This window comes from Mirounga angustirostris, unplaced genomic scaffold (genome assembly GCF_029215605.1).
Source record: "Mirounga angustirostris isolate CCGP_5_RB_7025 unplaced genomic scaffold, mMirAng1.0.hap1 SCAF_1, whole genome shotgun sequence".
NCBI lineage: Eukaryota > Metazoa > Chordata > Mammalia > Carnivora > Phocidae > Mirounga > Mirounga angustirostris.
Window position 1 is genome coordinate 112455285 of NW_026991709.1, and position 15327 is coordinate 112470611.

Below are 15327 nucleotides of genomic sequence, written 5' to 3' on the forward strand. Positions count from 1 at the left end.
TCGTTTTGAAAGGGAAGTTTTGAATTTGAGACTTTGAGTGGCCATGTACCAGTTCAGAATTAGGAGACCTATTACTAGGGAAGAAGGAAGAATAGATTTTAGAGGACAACTAGAAGTTTTTAAAGTCAGGCACAGTTTCTGAACCCCATTGTTTCTTATAGATGCTCAAATAAATGAGTGTTCAACTGAGATTGCTTACTGCTACTGCTTTGTATTATTTGTATCTTGGGAAACCAACATCAGTTTAATACTACCACGTTTCATTGCAGATTTTTGGAACCAATACATATTCTTTTTTAGAAAAACTCCCATTTACCTTTTCTATATTAATGGTAAAAGATTAGTTTATACTACCGAGAGAACCATGTGGTGGAATCAAGAAGAGTTCTCTGTCCATGATCTTTTCCCATGTCCAGGAAAGCCCAACATTTTTTTTTTTATAAGAGGCAATGTAATCTCATAACCACTGTTTTGCCTTTTACTTTCTTGACTCTGTCACCTTTCCCCCCTGTACCTGTAAAGCAGTCTTGTGAGTTTATATTGGTTTCCTCTAGACAATTTTGCATGGGAAACTTTTACCTACCTCATAACTATCAGAAATACTCATCACCTTGTAGATTTGATGGCATTCTTTCTTTTATGGACCCCTAAAGGATTAATGAGGAATGTCCCAGATTATTTGTTTTCCTGGTTTCTCAGGATCTTTGAGGATCTTCAAAAATTTTGTCCAGTGTTATGAGAAGTCAGTTTATAGGAAGTCAAGGAACTCTTTACTTGTCCCTCAAATTCTGGTCAGGCATCTGTGTTCTGGATTTCTAGAATGTAGGCACTGCTGTAGTCACATGATGAGGCATTGAAAAATCATGGTGCTGGGGGCAGGGTGAGGGGAGATATTTTGTAACTCTGTCTTAAGCAATAGGATTATAAGCAGTATAAAAGTTTAAGTTACTCTGTCCTTGGTCAACATGACTTTCTCTCTTACACTTGTACTACATTTCCAGACTTTTTCCCCCATCTATTATGAGGGCAGGGCTCACATCTGACCAGACTGTCTTGGCTGTGTCAGTAACTACCAAGAGATGTTTTGGCAGGTAGTTTTCTTGGGTTATGGCATGTTAAATTAAACTATTTTGAATTTAATGTATGTTATGTTGATGAGAACTGGATTGATTGTTTGAGGCACTGAGATTCATCTCTGTATGAACCACTTTATTTCCTGCTAGGACATCCTTTTGCTATTGTGAAGATATAAACAATGTCTGCTTCTATTAAAAATAAATATATATGCAGGCAAAATATGTTTTTGAATTGAAGATATTATTTCTTATTAACCGACTGCATGAGACACATTAATGCTTGATTATTAACACTAATAGAGAAATATAGAGAGTATAGTTTATAAAAAAACAGAAGATGCATTTTGGAATACAATTTATTTTATTATATTATTACATGAAATGCTGCAGCCACATGGAAAATCTGATTCTGGAGAAGGTTCTCATTTCTTTTCTGTGACCCACTGTATATCATGTTTCAGAATACTCAAAATATACTTTTTGCTGGGTTCGAACTTTATTTGGAGCAAAGAAAGATAGTTGAAAGCTTTCACTTAAAGCTATTTGTTAAGGTGCTATTAAGAGTAAATAAAAGCAAAAAGAATTAATGTAGGACTTAAGTGAGCAAGAGAGGGACCTAATCATGTAATGTGGAAGTTATATCTCGGGATAATTGAAGATTGACTTTCTGGTAAAAGGCACAAAGAAGGATTAATTGGCTTATTCCAAACTGAGGCCACTTCTTTAGGAAGTATGCTTGAGGATATACTTGGCAATAAACTTAACAGCTAGCAAGGTCTCTTTACAGGTTGGCTTTATCAGAGATTCTGGAAGGAGAAAACCAAATTTGCCTTTATCTCGGAGTTCAAAGGCAAATGTGTGTTTGATGCCCAGGTTGTAAGCCCAGTCTAAAGAAGAACCTGATGTTGGGTCTGTAAAACACAAACAATAAATATTTAATTAGAAACAAATGCTAATGTTTTTCTTGAAATGGAAATTCACTGGTGTAAAATTAGCAGTAAAACATAATTATGTGTACAGTTAATTGCAGTAATTAATGGCAGTAGTGATCTACATAGTATAGAGTGTAGAGTACAACATAATCATGGTTTTGGGATCCACCACAAATTTTAAATATGTGCTGCATTTTCAAAATTACATTTTGCTTGGGTCAGTACTCTAAATTGATTTTGTTTCCTGGGCACACAGTGTTGCAGATGGAGGTGGTCTGGGCAAGTGCAAGCAGCTGTGGAAACCAACTGAGGCGGGGCCTCTGGTCACTGAAAACTCGACAAAAAAATCATGCATACAGGCTAGGCAAAAGTACGTTCTTTCTAATAGTTCAGGTCTCTTTCTATTCACGTTGCTTGGTTAAATGATTTTTATAGTTAAAAGACCAAGAAAGCTTAAATAAGTTATTTTAAGGATGTATTTAGACCTTTAATCCAACTTTTCAATGTCAATTTTTATGAGATTTTACTAAGAATGTTATTTGAAAATCTAAACAGAATCTATAAATTATGTACATATAAGGTTTATACAAGTACATATATGTATATACTATAAATGCATTTATGTATATTCTGCTTTGCATAATAAGAAACCTACTTTCTTGTACATAGAATCATTTATGTTCTAGGACAGGTAATGAGTTTAATATTAATGTTTTAGGTTTGAATGATGAAAATTCAAAGCTGTGATGCAGAAAGAGGGAAGAAATATTTTGGTAGAAGGAGGGTTGGCTTTTAAACTATTCAACAAACTATAGAAATGATCCCTGAAAGTATAGTCTACAAATATTTATTAAAGCTTTAATATGCACAGTGCACTTTACTTGGCACTGTGGAGGGTGGCTGTGCAGGGTACAAAGATAAAGATGATATTGGTGTCTTTGGGAACTTACTGTTTAGGGGAGAGAATTCAAAGACACAAATCAATAGAGACAGGGTAGCATATGTAAGTACCATAAGAAAGGTACATTCTCTTATGAAGATTTAAAAAAAACATTATGTATGTCTGGTGAGGATGATGACATTTCATGCTCAATGCCTACTAAGTACCACCTTCATGATGTAGAGCCTTGAAAGGTATTTTTCCAGATGGACATGGAAGAAGGGCATTCTGGTCAGTGAGCTACAAAGATGGAAAAGCATGGAGGCCTTTTTAGGGACCAGTGAGATCCAGCTAGACTGGAACAAATGGAGCAGTGACAGTTTGTGGGCAAAGCTCAGAAAACCTGATAAATCAGGACAGGTATTTTGTTTGGGAGGCAATAATAATTATTTTAGTGTTGCACTTAGGACAGTTAACCTGAACTGGAATGAGTAGAGACCAGTGAGGAGGTATTGTGAGATGAAAGCCTGAACTTGTGTAGGGTCACCACAGTGGGAATATCTTTGGGGGCTTTATGTCAGAAATGCTGGAATGGAAGAGTCACAAAATCTGATAAAAATGATTGAGATTTCAGTCTGGGTAGCTGAAAACAATCTACACATTATTAACAGAAATAGAAACTCAGAGAGGGTAGTGATGGTGAAAAGAAGGGATAAAGGAGGGAAGACAAAAGGATGTTTAGCATCAGCCACATTTAGGAAGGAGCTTGTCAAAATGAATTTTGAAGGTATTGGCAGAAATATTATAGGTGAAATTGGCTTGCACACATTCAGGATCATTATATTTTCTTGGTGGATTGATCCTTTTATCTTTATTAATGTCCCTCTTTGTTTCTAGCAAATTTTTTTGGTCTGAAATTTACTTTATCTGATATTTAATATGACCACTTCTCCTTGATTAACATTCACATGGTATATCTCTTTCAGGCCTTTCCATTTCAACCCATCTTATATTTAAAATGAGTTTATTGCAGACAGTGTATTATTCAGTTGTATTTTTTTAAATCCACTCTGCCAATCTGTCTTTATTTAATATCTTTAGGTAAATTATTGATATGACTTAAATCTGCCATCTTATTGTTTGATTTTTATTTGTTCCATCTGTTTTTCATTCTTCTATTTCTCTTTTATTTACTTTTTCTGGTTAAATGTACGTTTTAAGGATGCCATTTTGATGTATTGATTTATTTTTATTTTATTTTATTTTTAAAAATATTTTATTTATTTATTTGACAGAGAGCACAAGCAGGGGGAGCTGCAGAGAGAGAGGGAGAAGCAGGCTCCCCACTGAGCAGGGAGCTGGACATGGGGCTTGATCCCAGGACCCTGGGATCATGACTTGAGCCAAAGGCAGATGCTTAACCAACTGAGCCACCCAGGTGCCCCAGTTTTGATGTATTTATAATAACATTTTTGAGTCTATCACTTTGTGGAGTTTTCTTAGTGGTTGCTCCAGATATTACAATATACATATATAATTTACCATCACCTGCTGATATCTGTTTTACCATGTCAAGTGACATATAGAAATCTTACTTGCATTTAGGTTCTTTTTATCTTCCTACTTTTTAAATATAATTGTCTTGAGTACTTCTGTACATGCATTGAAGATCACATCAAATGGAGTTATATTTTGTGACTTCACCATCTTGAAGAGATAGTTGTTCATTCATTCATTCATTCATTCATTCATTCATTCATTCATTATCTAATCCATTGTTCTTGCTTCCTTTCTACAGTTTTAAGGCTTCTCCTGTTATATTTCTTTCTTATTTGGAGAGCCTCCTTTAGCCATTTTTAAAGGGTAGATCTTTGGGTGATGAATTCTCTTAAAGTTTTCCATTATCTGAGAAGGTCTTCATTTCCTCTTCACTTATGAAGGATATTTTTGCTGAATATAGAATTTAGGGTTGGTAGTTCTTTTCTTTTAGCACTTGAAAAATATTCTCATTTCCTTTTGGTTTTCCATGGTTTCAATAAGAAATCTGTCCTTTGAATTGTTTTTCCCCTCTAGATTGTTTCTCTCTGGTTGCTTTCAAGAGTTTTTTCTTTGTCTTTAGTTTTCAGAATTTTAATTATGAGGTACTTGATGTGAATTTCTTTGAGTTTATCCTGTTTGGCATTCACTTAGCTCTTTGGTATGTGGGTTTATGTTTTTAGGAAATTTTATAAATTTCAGTCTTTATTTTTTCATATATTTTTTCCATTCTCACTCTCCTTCTCCTCTTCTGAGACTTTGATGATATGAATGTTGGATCTTTTGTTACTACACCTCAGGTCCGTGAAGCTTTGCTTATCTTTTTTTCAATTGGTTTTCTCTCTTCAGATTGACTGAATTCTTATTCTGTCTTTAAGTTAATTGATTCTTCTGTCCATCATATTCATTCTGCTATTGAGCCCTTCCAGTGAGTTTTTAAGAATCAAGTTATTGTATTTTCTAGTTCTGTGACTTCTATTTGGTTCCTTTTATATCTTGCATTTTTTTGGTGAAATTTTCTGTGTTTTCACTTGTTTCAAGGCTATCTAATTACTTGTTGAAGCATTTTTTATGACGGTGACTTCAAAATTCTTATCAGATAATTCCAACATGTAAATCATCTCAGTGTTGGTATCTGTTGATTGTCTTTTCTCATTCATGCTGTGATTTTCCTCATTTTTGTTGTGACAAGTGATTTTTCCTTTTATCCTGGACATTTTGTCCATTATGTTAAATTTTAAATCTTAACTGAAATCTACTTTAGCAGTCATTCATCCTGTTTAGATTTAGCATGCAGGCCCTGATCTTCTTTTGTGACTTATGGTTCCAGTGACAATATGGTTTTCAAAATCTTTGCATGGCTATTTTGGTCTGGTTGGTTCCCCTAGTGCGGCTGGTTTCCCATTGATTGCTGCAGGTAACTATTGCGTGGGTGGAAGGTGGTCCCCCTAGCTTGGCCACCTGGTGCCCCTAGGTGGCAAATGAGGGCTCTAGTCTGCAGGATAGAGAGTGCTTCCCTGATGAGGAAGAAGCAGTTCTCTCTGAAGAGAGAACTCTGTGTGGTATGTGTGTAGTGTACCTGTGTTTTTTGAAAATGTCTACTTTTAGAAGCAGTCAGCAGAGACAGAGTAGAAAAGAAGAAGGAGGTGGCAATCCAAGAGTTCATTGTTAAGGAAGGCAAAGGAATGGCAAGAAGAAGGGATATTAACAGGGTCCAGTGTTGTAGGGAGTTTGTGGAACCTGTGAGCTGAGGTAAGTGTATTGGCTTTAGTGATCAAGAAGGCTGTCATTTTTAGTTAGAGTTGGGTTTAAGTTCATTAGAAAAAGGCACATAAAGTAAGAGTTTGGTAGCAACAGAGGTAGGGTAAGTAGGAATTACGTCTTATATGGTGATTTAGAGTGTACTAGGCATTTTAATAAACTTGGCCAATTTCTAGCTGTACTAGCTCCCCATTTGCAGTTAAGTATAACTATTGTGATTTAAAAGAGTTAAAGAGTGTGGCTATTTCACTTTGACAAATTTGCTTTATGTGAAATTTCTCATTAAGATTAATAGTGGTTGTTGAGAATATATACAATTTGTGGTTCTTCATAATTGTGTGATGTTATTGAGTGTAATACATTTTCTTTTTTCTTTTTTTTTTAAAGATTTTATTTATTTATTTATTTGACAGAGAGAGAGACACAGCAAGAGAGGGAACACAAGCAGGGGGAGTGGGAGAGGGAGAAGTAGGTTTCCCGCTGAGCAAGGAGCCAGATGCAGGACTTGATCCCAGGACCCCGGGATCATGACCTGAGCTGAAGGCCGATGCTTAACCATCTGAGCCACCCAGGTGCCCCTACATTTTCTTTTTTGATACCACTTTTTGTATCTTCAAAACCTTAACTTTGCAAACAAAAACTATATAAGGCATAAAATAAATGCAACACTGAAAGCTTTTTACTTGTAAGAATACATGTTTATAGAACTTAATATTTTGAACATGATACTTAGCCTTCTATTTATCTACATCTAAACCTACTAAAATATGTGTATATATTTATAAAATATAACCACTTGCTAAATACCAGGTACCCTTTTAAGTGCTTCATGTATATTAACTCATTTCATAAATTCCTATCACGACCTTAGGATTTAAGCACCAATTGCTGTTTTACAGAAGAGGAAATTTAGGCCCAGAGGGATTGAACAGTTTGCTCAAAGACACTAGCTAAGTACATGGTTGAGTCAGGAATCAAACCCAGGCTGCATGTCTTTAGAGTTTGTGTTATTAACCATTGTACTATACTACCTACTGTATGTCAATCTATAGTCCTCCCAGTAAAAAGTCTTCTTTGAGTTCTACAAGATAATTTTTTGTTGTCGACAACATTTTCTTAATATGTTGTCATTAAAAAAAATTCTTCACCTTTCAAGGCACATTAGGTGCAAGGAACTTACTGTAATACAATCAAAACAAGTCAAAATAAAACTGAACCAAACTGGGAATCCGGTTTCAGCCCACAGGAATCTACATAACATAATGCTGGTGGCTTAACATGTGTTTTTCAAAAAAAGCATTATTGACATGCATTAAACATAATGATCGGCACTTTTATGTCAATACTAAGTGAAAGTTTTATTTGAAGCAAGAGCTAAGCTAGAGGTGTGTGGGCATAAATTGAAATATTTTCTCTGCATTTTTGTTGTGCCTTAATATAATCTCAGCTTGAATGTCTTAGTAGATAGAGATTGGGTGTTGTGAGCTACAAATGTGAGGTCTTGATTTTCTGTTTTTCAAAATGCAGAAGTGGTACAGAGTGTGGAAAAGAGTACCAGGTTGAGATACAGGAGCAGATCTAGCAATTTGGTGTGTGGAGAAGGCAACAAGAAAGGCACTTTGAGGGACGCCTGGGTGGCTCAGTCGGTTAAGCGTCTGCCTTCGGCTCAGGTCATGATCCCAGGGTCCTGGGATCGAGTCCCGCATCGGGCTCCCCGCTCCACGGGGAGCCTGCTGCTCCCTCTGCCTCTGTCTCTCTCTGTCTCTCATGAATAAATAAATAAAAAAAATCTTTAAAAAAAAAAAAAAGAAAGGCACTTTGAAAGTAACTCCCCCCCCTTCATTTTTCCCTTCCTGCTATCTTTTTTTTTTTTTTTTAACATATAATGTATTATTTGTTTCAGAGGGGGAAATTGGAGGGGGAGATGAACCATGAGAGACGATGGACTCTGAGGAACAAACTGAGGGTTCTAGAGGGGAGGGGGTGGGGGGATGGGTTAGCCTGGTGATGGGTATTAAAGAGGGCACGTACTGCACGGAGCACTGGGTGTTATACGCAAACAATGAATTATGGAACACTACATCAAAAACTAATGATGTAATGTATGGTGATTAACATAACATAATAAAAAAAAAGCAAAAAAAGTAGCTTTTTAATTTATGATGTGACTCACAGAGGGATGATATTAATGATGCAAGCAATCTGTTCCTATCAATTCAGTGAAGTGTTCTTACTAACCAGATACTATATTCAGTTATTTCTAAGATGATAAGGATTGGATAGGTCATCAATATACAAATGTAAACATTTCACAATCTTTTACATCAGTTTCTGTGCCATCTAAATATTGCTGCTTTGTGACAAAGTAGTTGGTATACCATTTGATTCTGGTCTGGAACGCTGATCTTTGTTCCTGTTTTTCTCCAAATTGATAAAATCTTTCTGTATCTTATTTTTGTAGTCTATAAATGAGGGATTAAGCTTAGACCAGTGGTTCTCAAACCTAGTTTCATCTTTGAATTACTTTGGGTACTTTAAAAAAATGCAAGTGACTGACCCCCACCACAAACTAATGAAATCAGAATTTCTGTGGGTGGGGCTTAATCATCCACATATTTTAAAAGCTCAGATGATTCTGATGGGAAGTCAGGCTTGAGAACCAGGAATTAGATCGTCTCCTAGATTTCCTCCTGGTTTCAAATTTTATGATTTTTATTTATTTGCTATATTTGCTTCTTATGTTCAAATTGCATACTTGTTTTTTCTGGAGGTCAGAGCTCTCTCCATAATTTGGCTTTAAAAATGTTCCCTCAGCCTTTTCTTTGGTCTCCATCAAATCAAAGGGAGAAAACCACTAGCAAATGCTATAGATGCTTTCCCTGCGTCCTGGGACTTGTTAAGCGACAACCAGGGTGTTGGAATGACTAAACTTTAATTGTGGGGTGCCCTTACTTTCTGTTCTTACCCAGTCAGCAACACTTTGTTACCCCCTGCTTCTCATGAGTGTTTGATTCAATCAGATGTTTTATTAAAGCATTCACTCCTAAAAATTTTAAACATCTATCAAGCTGCTGCAGCCCTGTCTGGAAGAGGCAATTCTTTCTAAATCTGCATTTCTTTAAGAAAATCTTTTAATATAATTTAAAAAATTTAAGATACTGCTACAAAGTTGTACGGAATAGTAATTCCTCTTCACCCTGTCCTCCCACTTTGAAAGTGATACATGGTGGCTTCCAGCCATGGTATTTTTGGCTATCTCTTTCTCCCAGTTAGAATGTAACTTCTTGAGAGCAGTTATTATGTCTTAATTCTTCTAACCTACCTCTCAAAACTCCAAAGTTCTGGGCTATGATGGAGGCATTCCATAAATTCTTGCTCATTAAATTGACTGTGATACAATGCCATGCATAGCTTTAGTGTGCTCATAATTTGCATATATATGTAAATATACATTGCATATATATGTGTGTAAAGTGTGAGAACAATAATCCTTTGATGTTCTAGTTGCCATTTGCAAAGTGTGTTCCTGTTTGGAACCCTTTGTTCTTTGCTGCCAAGAGTATCTAGCTTGTCTGGTCCTGCAATTTCTCAATATCCACTAAGTAGGCTGCCATTTTAAATTGCTGTTCTAGTCTGTCCTCTCGTTCTTTGCTCACTTTTGGTCCACTTACATAGTTGAGTATATCATCTTTTTAGAAAGCTCATTTTCATCCACTTTGTGTAATGAATCTCTAGCATGGCTATGTTGCAGCAAGAGATCTGTTTGGATACACGCAATTGATTGTGTCACTATACTTTCTCTTCAGCCTTTTAACAAAGATTGGTTGATAGGTGATTGCTGATGAATGTTCTCTGGGAATGGGACTTGTCTGGTTTTTTGGTCATTTTTCTAATTCCACCAAAGGAGCTTCCAATAAGTTGGCTCTGGAAGTTGTATGTGATGATTTTGGCATTTTTGAATTCCATAGCAATTAGCAATTATTGAGGGTATAGACTTTAGTTCCAAGTTAATACTTTTAGCTTGGGTTGAGGAAGTAGTTTATAAGGTGTGGCCAGGTAGAATTATTGCAAGGATCCGTGGATTCACACATACATATTTCTTTTTTTCAATCCACAAATTTAAAAAGCATAATGGAAATAAGTATATGTGTTTGGTGGTGGTGGGTTGTTCATCAGAAGTTTAAAGGTTAGGGGCGCTTGGGTGGCTCGGTCAGTTAAGTGTCTGCCTTTGGCTCAGGTCATGATCCTAGAGTCCTGGGGATTGAGCCCCACATCAGGCTCCCTGCGCAGCAGGGAGTCTGCTTCTCCCCCTGTCCCTCACCCCACTCATGCTCTCTCTCTCTCACTCTCTATCTGAAATAAATAAATAAAATCTTTAAACAAATGTTTAAAAATATTGGATGTCATGGCTCTAGAGAGTGATGCAGGCTAGGTCAAGTCTAGTCTTGTGTTTTCAATCCATATTCACTGTTTTTGGATCAGTCAGGGTGCTATTTTAATTGAGCACGTTTATGGGAATTAATTCTGCTGTTGTTCCATGCCCTGCACTGGGCTATATATTTTGTGGTCTGAGAAGAGATCTGAAGTGTAATCCATGCTTTTGAGGAATTAAGTTTTGTTAGAAGTTAAAGTTTTGTAAGCAGTTCATTGGGAATTTTCCATTCTTCAATTCTAAGAATTGAAGCGATTTGGAGAAAAGGCAATTTTTAGTGAAGTATTTCTAAACTAACATCAGTGGGATCTTGCTATAAGGGAAAAAATGATTTCACTTCCCAAGGTCTGAATTAATGGTCTTTGGTGAAAAATCAAATGAATTTCTTTTCATTGCTTAAAAATAGAAAAACCTGGTTATTTTAGCTGCAGAAACCAAATGAGAAAGCATTATGTACAGTGGTCAAGATCATGGGTTTTGGTTTTGTTGAACTAAATCCCAGGTTAGCCAGTTACAAGTATAGCCTACCTCATAGGATGTTGTGAGATTAATTGAGATTGTGAAATCAAGGGCCAAGCACAGTGCCTGACTTGTCAGAAATCTGTCAGTAATTAAAAAAATGCACAAAGAAAGTCTAAAAATAGTGAAGAGTAAGAAGTGGTATTTAGACACTAAAACAAAAGCAACAGAACTAGAACCTTTACATCCTCTTTCTTAATCTGCCACACACATTTTAGTTTAACACAATAGGAAGGGGCTGGTGAGAAGGACATGAAACTGGTTTTACATGACCTAAGTGGCTGAAACTTTTGGCCTGCCCATTTTCCTACCAGGAGCTAGGGAAAACTGTCCAATTCAACACCACCACCACTACCAACAAAAACTGTTGAGTCGCTCCAACTAATTCTTGTTAGTTCCCGTGAGGATAAATGTTGGTGGGGAACAGGAAGGTGGATGAATTAAACCAAAACTTCATCTTTTTTTTTTTTTTAAAGATTTTATTTATTTATTTGACAGAGAGAGAGATAGCGAGAGCAGGAACACAAGCAGCGGGAGTGGGAGAGGGAGAGCAGGCTTCCCACCGAGGAGGGAACCCGATGTAGGACTCGATCCCAGGACCCTGGGATCATGACCTGAGCCGAAGGCAGACGCTTAACGACTGAGCCACCCAGGAGCCCCCAAAACTTCATCTTGATTCAACAATTTCTACTGACCTTGTAACCTTGTATAATTTGTTTCTAGAAAAATCTTATCCCCCAAGAGGGCAAAATGTATCCCCTAGATTCACATGTAATTCAGAATCATCCATTAAAACTGAAGTTTAAGTTAGCAATTCTACATGTTCTAATCCTAATTTACAAATCCTGAAATTTCTTTAATATTTATAAAAAGAATTAGGGAAAATAACACAGTAAATACTAGGAAAAACTTACAGATTGTTGATGCTATTGGGCCATAGATGTAGTGGGTTTCATATTGAGTTGCTAGAACATCAGTGCCGATCTTTGCAACTTTGGCCTGGAAAAAAAGGGAAATTAGAGTTGGAATGATATGAAACTGTGTAAATGTTATTAATTTGTTGGGAATCAAATAAAGGAAATTTTACTGGTTATTTGACAACTGAAGATCAAAATAAAATCAATGGTTAAATGAGAAATTTATTTTTGGTAAGATATATTGTCATTGTGAAGAATTCTAAATGTGAAATCAGTTATAAATAGTAATGCCATATCTCATTTTGGATTCTATTCTTTCTTTTCTCTCTCTTCTTTCTTCCTCCCTCATTTTTCTCCCCGCCCCACCCACTTCCCTGCTTTCTTCCTTTTGTCCGTCCTTCTAAAAAACGTATTCTTTCTACTTCCTCTCATATACTTTTTGGCTGCAGATACTTGTCTCTTCCAAAATCAGTTTCTTCCATGTTCCTGCTTCCTTTGTTTTATGGGCGCCACATTGCCAAAGAACTTTTTCCACATTGGATTTTAGCATGCTGAGGGAAGAAATGTGGTTGACTCTTCTTTAAAATAGTTGTTAAATTAGAGTTTATCTTCCAGGGTGAATGCATTTCATGACCTTTAATACACATTAGTGTTTCATGCTATGAGAATGATTATTGGAATGAATTTTAATGGAATATAGTCACTAACATATTTGTTCCCTCGAAGATTTTTAGTTTGTACGTGTAATGTATATAACAAAAAGATAACTTTTTTCTTAAATAATTTAGTGGCTGTGTAAGAACTCTTTACTCAGAATGGTTTGTTGTGTGTATTTGTATTTTTAATCCATAATACCATTTTCCTAAGGGCAGACTGAAATTGCATTGCTGTAGCTTTTCATGAACTAATCAAACTCATGGGTTCAGAGTCTTAGCTATATCGGCTAAATAAATGACTATGGGCCACATATTGCTTGTATATTTTCTTTGTTGTATATATACAGGTTTTTTTTTTTTTTTTAAAGATTTTATTTATTTATTTGACAGAGAGATAGAGAGGGAGAACAAGTAGGCAGAGGCCGAGCAGGGAGCCCGATGCGGGGCTCGATCCCAGGACCCTGGGATCATGACCTGAGCCGAAGGCAGCTGCTTAACCAACTGAGCCACCCAGGCGTCCCTACAGATGGTTTTAATGACTGGTTCACATCTCTGCTGCAACTGAAATTAAATGCTATCATGCTGAATACAATGGATGGAAATCAAAATGACAATTGTGACTTCTTTTTAAAAAAATATGTTTAAAAATAAGAGGCAGTACTGGAACCATAGTTTTTACTGAATGTATTGTATTTATCAGCCCCTCATGGGATCTCGGACACTGAACTTTATCTGCTTTATTTCTTGTCTTTTACAACAATTAAAAATATCCCTTTTTAATGGATATTCACACTGGGGGTTCTTGTGATGCACTGGAACCCATATGCAGAGGTTTTGTTTGTTTTAATCCAACATGATCAAATTAGTTTTCATACAAAGGAAAAAGGATGCATAGTGGATCTTAGTTCTTGAAAGACAGTGTGTTCTCAGTGAGGAAGCTTCATAAACATTCATAATGTTCTTTCTTTGGATAGTAACAGAATTAATATTGCTTCCAAATTGATGAGGAGGATAAAAATACTGTGGATCTTCTTAAAAATGGTGTTTTAGGGACAGAAATAGATATCTTTGCTGTTCTATTAGACTTTTGCTGCATGTGGTTTTACAGGTATGTCTATGGTAAATGTTGATATAACAATCTGTGTAGTAATGGAATTCTAGTCTGGATGGCCTAGATATTGTTTCCTACTGGCTTTATCTTAGAATCACATTGAAAGATTTTATCTTTTTATCACATGAAAAATTAATCTAGGAATTATGACTTTTAAGTCTAAGATAAACCTTAAGGTAAACTTTATGAATTCTTTCCTTTGGTATTAAAATGTGAAATTCTTTCAACATTATGCAGCTGTTCATAAAGAACAGTTGTTCATGAAAGTCAATGGCGCAGTCAGTGCATAACCGTAGGTTTTTTTCTACATACCAGGTTCTCATGGTTCCGTGGCAGTTTTGATGTATATCCATAGGGAAACAGTAGCATCTGGGAATAGGAGTGGAAGGTGATATAGGCCTTGATTGATTTCAGGTGGCTTCTAATGAAGTCAGTGACAGCTTTGGTCTCTTTCTCGGACTCTGGTTCTGGGCCTTGATAGGTATCTGCACATGGATTCTTGGTGTTTGGAAAAGCTGCAGTGGACATGGATGGATGAGATCATAGTCTGCTCCGCATCAGAAAAGCTCCTGCCTCTTCTGACATGGACTCACAAAATGTTTTAAACATTTTCATCTCCCAGGTTTACAGTGCTGCCTCAGTGTTTCTGGTGTCAAAGTCGTTGCAGACCAACTTTGTATACACAACTCAGAATGTGACAGACCCAGCCCACTAGAATGTTCTTAGCTTTGTTTATTTTGCCTCTGTTTCCCAGGATTACAGGAATAATACACCAGAAGCAGCCCAGGGCCTGGAGCCAGATAGACCCCAGTTCTAGTTCAGCTCCACTCCAACTTGTTGGGGACTGGTGTGAATTACCCTTTTTGAGTTTGAGTTTCTTCAACCCATTTCATCAGGCAGCTCTCACTTAGGGGTAGCTGATATTATCATAATTACTATGGTAGAATAAAATTAAAAGCTGAGGTGGTATTTTCAACCAAGTTAAGTAAAGAAAAAATTTATGAATTGGGATAGTGGTAATTTCTCCTTGAATGTATGTAATGAGGAAGTCAAATTTGTGTAGCAACTACAGTGTCATCTGATGTAGCAGGCCTCTGCTTGTCATTGCATTTCCATTAAACCTTTTCACTTTCTTTGCCCCAGCTGTTTCTTTTCACTAAACATCTGAGGAACTATCTGTATGCTGGTTTTAACCACTGGTACTTCTCAGCTTTTATCAGACCAGGAAGAGGAGGGACCTGAGACCTCTCTTCAGATTATCTGAATTTTTGTACATCTGGATTATGCCTGAGTTTTAGCAAGCTAGATATATTAAGTAAGAGATGGTTTGATAAACAACCCCACTTCCTCCCATATAACAAAACATTCATAATATTTCTAAGTAGGGATGATTATCTTTTATTTTTTAGATTAGAAAATTAACACTCAGGAGATACGTATTTTTACTGAAATAAGTCAGTGGTTTAATCTGAACACTCTTTTATAGCTATTTTCCTTGAGATCAAGT

General features: G+C 36.3%; 1 protein-coding gene across 1 annotated transcript in view; it reads right to left on the bottom strand.

Annotated features, from left to right (window-relative positions):
• Positions 1 to 1557: 1557 nt before the first annotated feature.
• Positions 1558 to 15327, bottom strand: part of CPA3 (carboxypeptidase A3) — a 29127-nt gene continuing 15357 nt past the window's right edge. The window contains exons 9-11 of the mRNA XM_045863708.3: positions 14133 to 14335; positions 12051 to 12135; positions 1558 to 1987 (exon numbers count right to left, since the gene is read on the bottom strand). Of these exons, the coding sequence (XP_045719664.1) occupies positions 1800 to 1987; positions 12051 to 12135; positions 14133 to 14335 (476 nt within the window). The 3' untranslated portion in view covers positions 1558 to 1799. The remainder of the gene's footprint in view (positions 1988 to 12050; positions 12136 to 14132; positions 14336 to 15327) is intronic.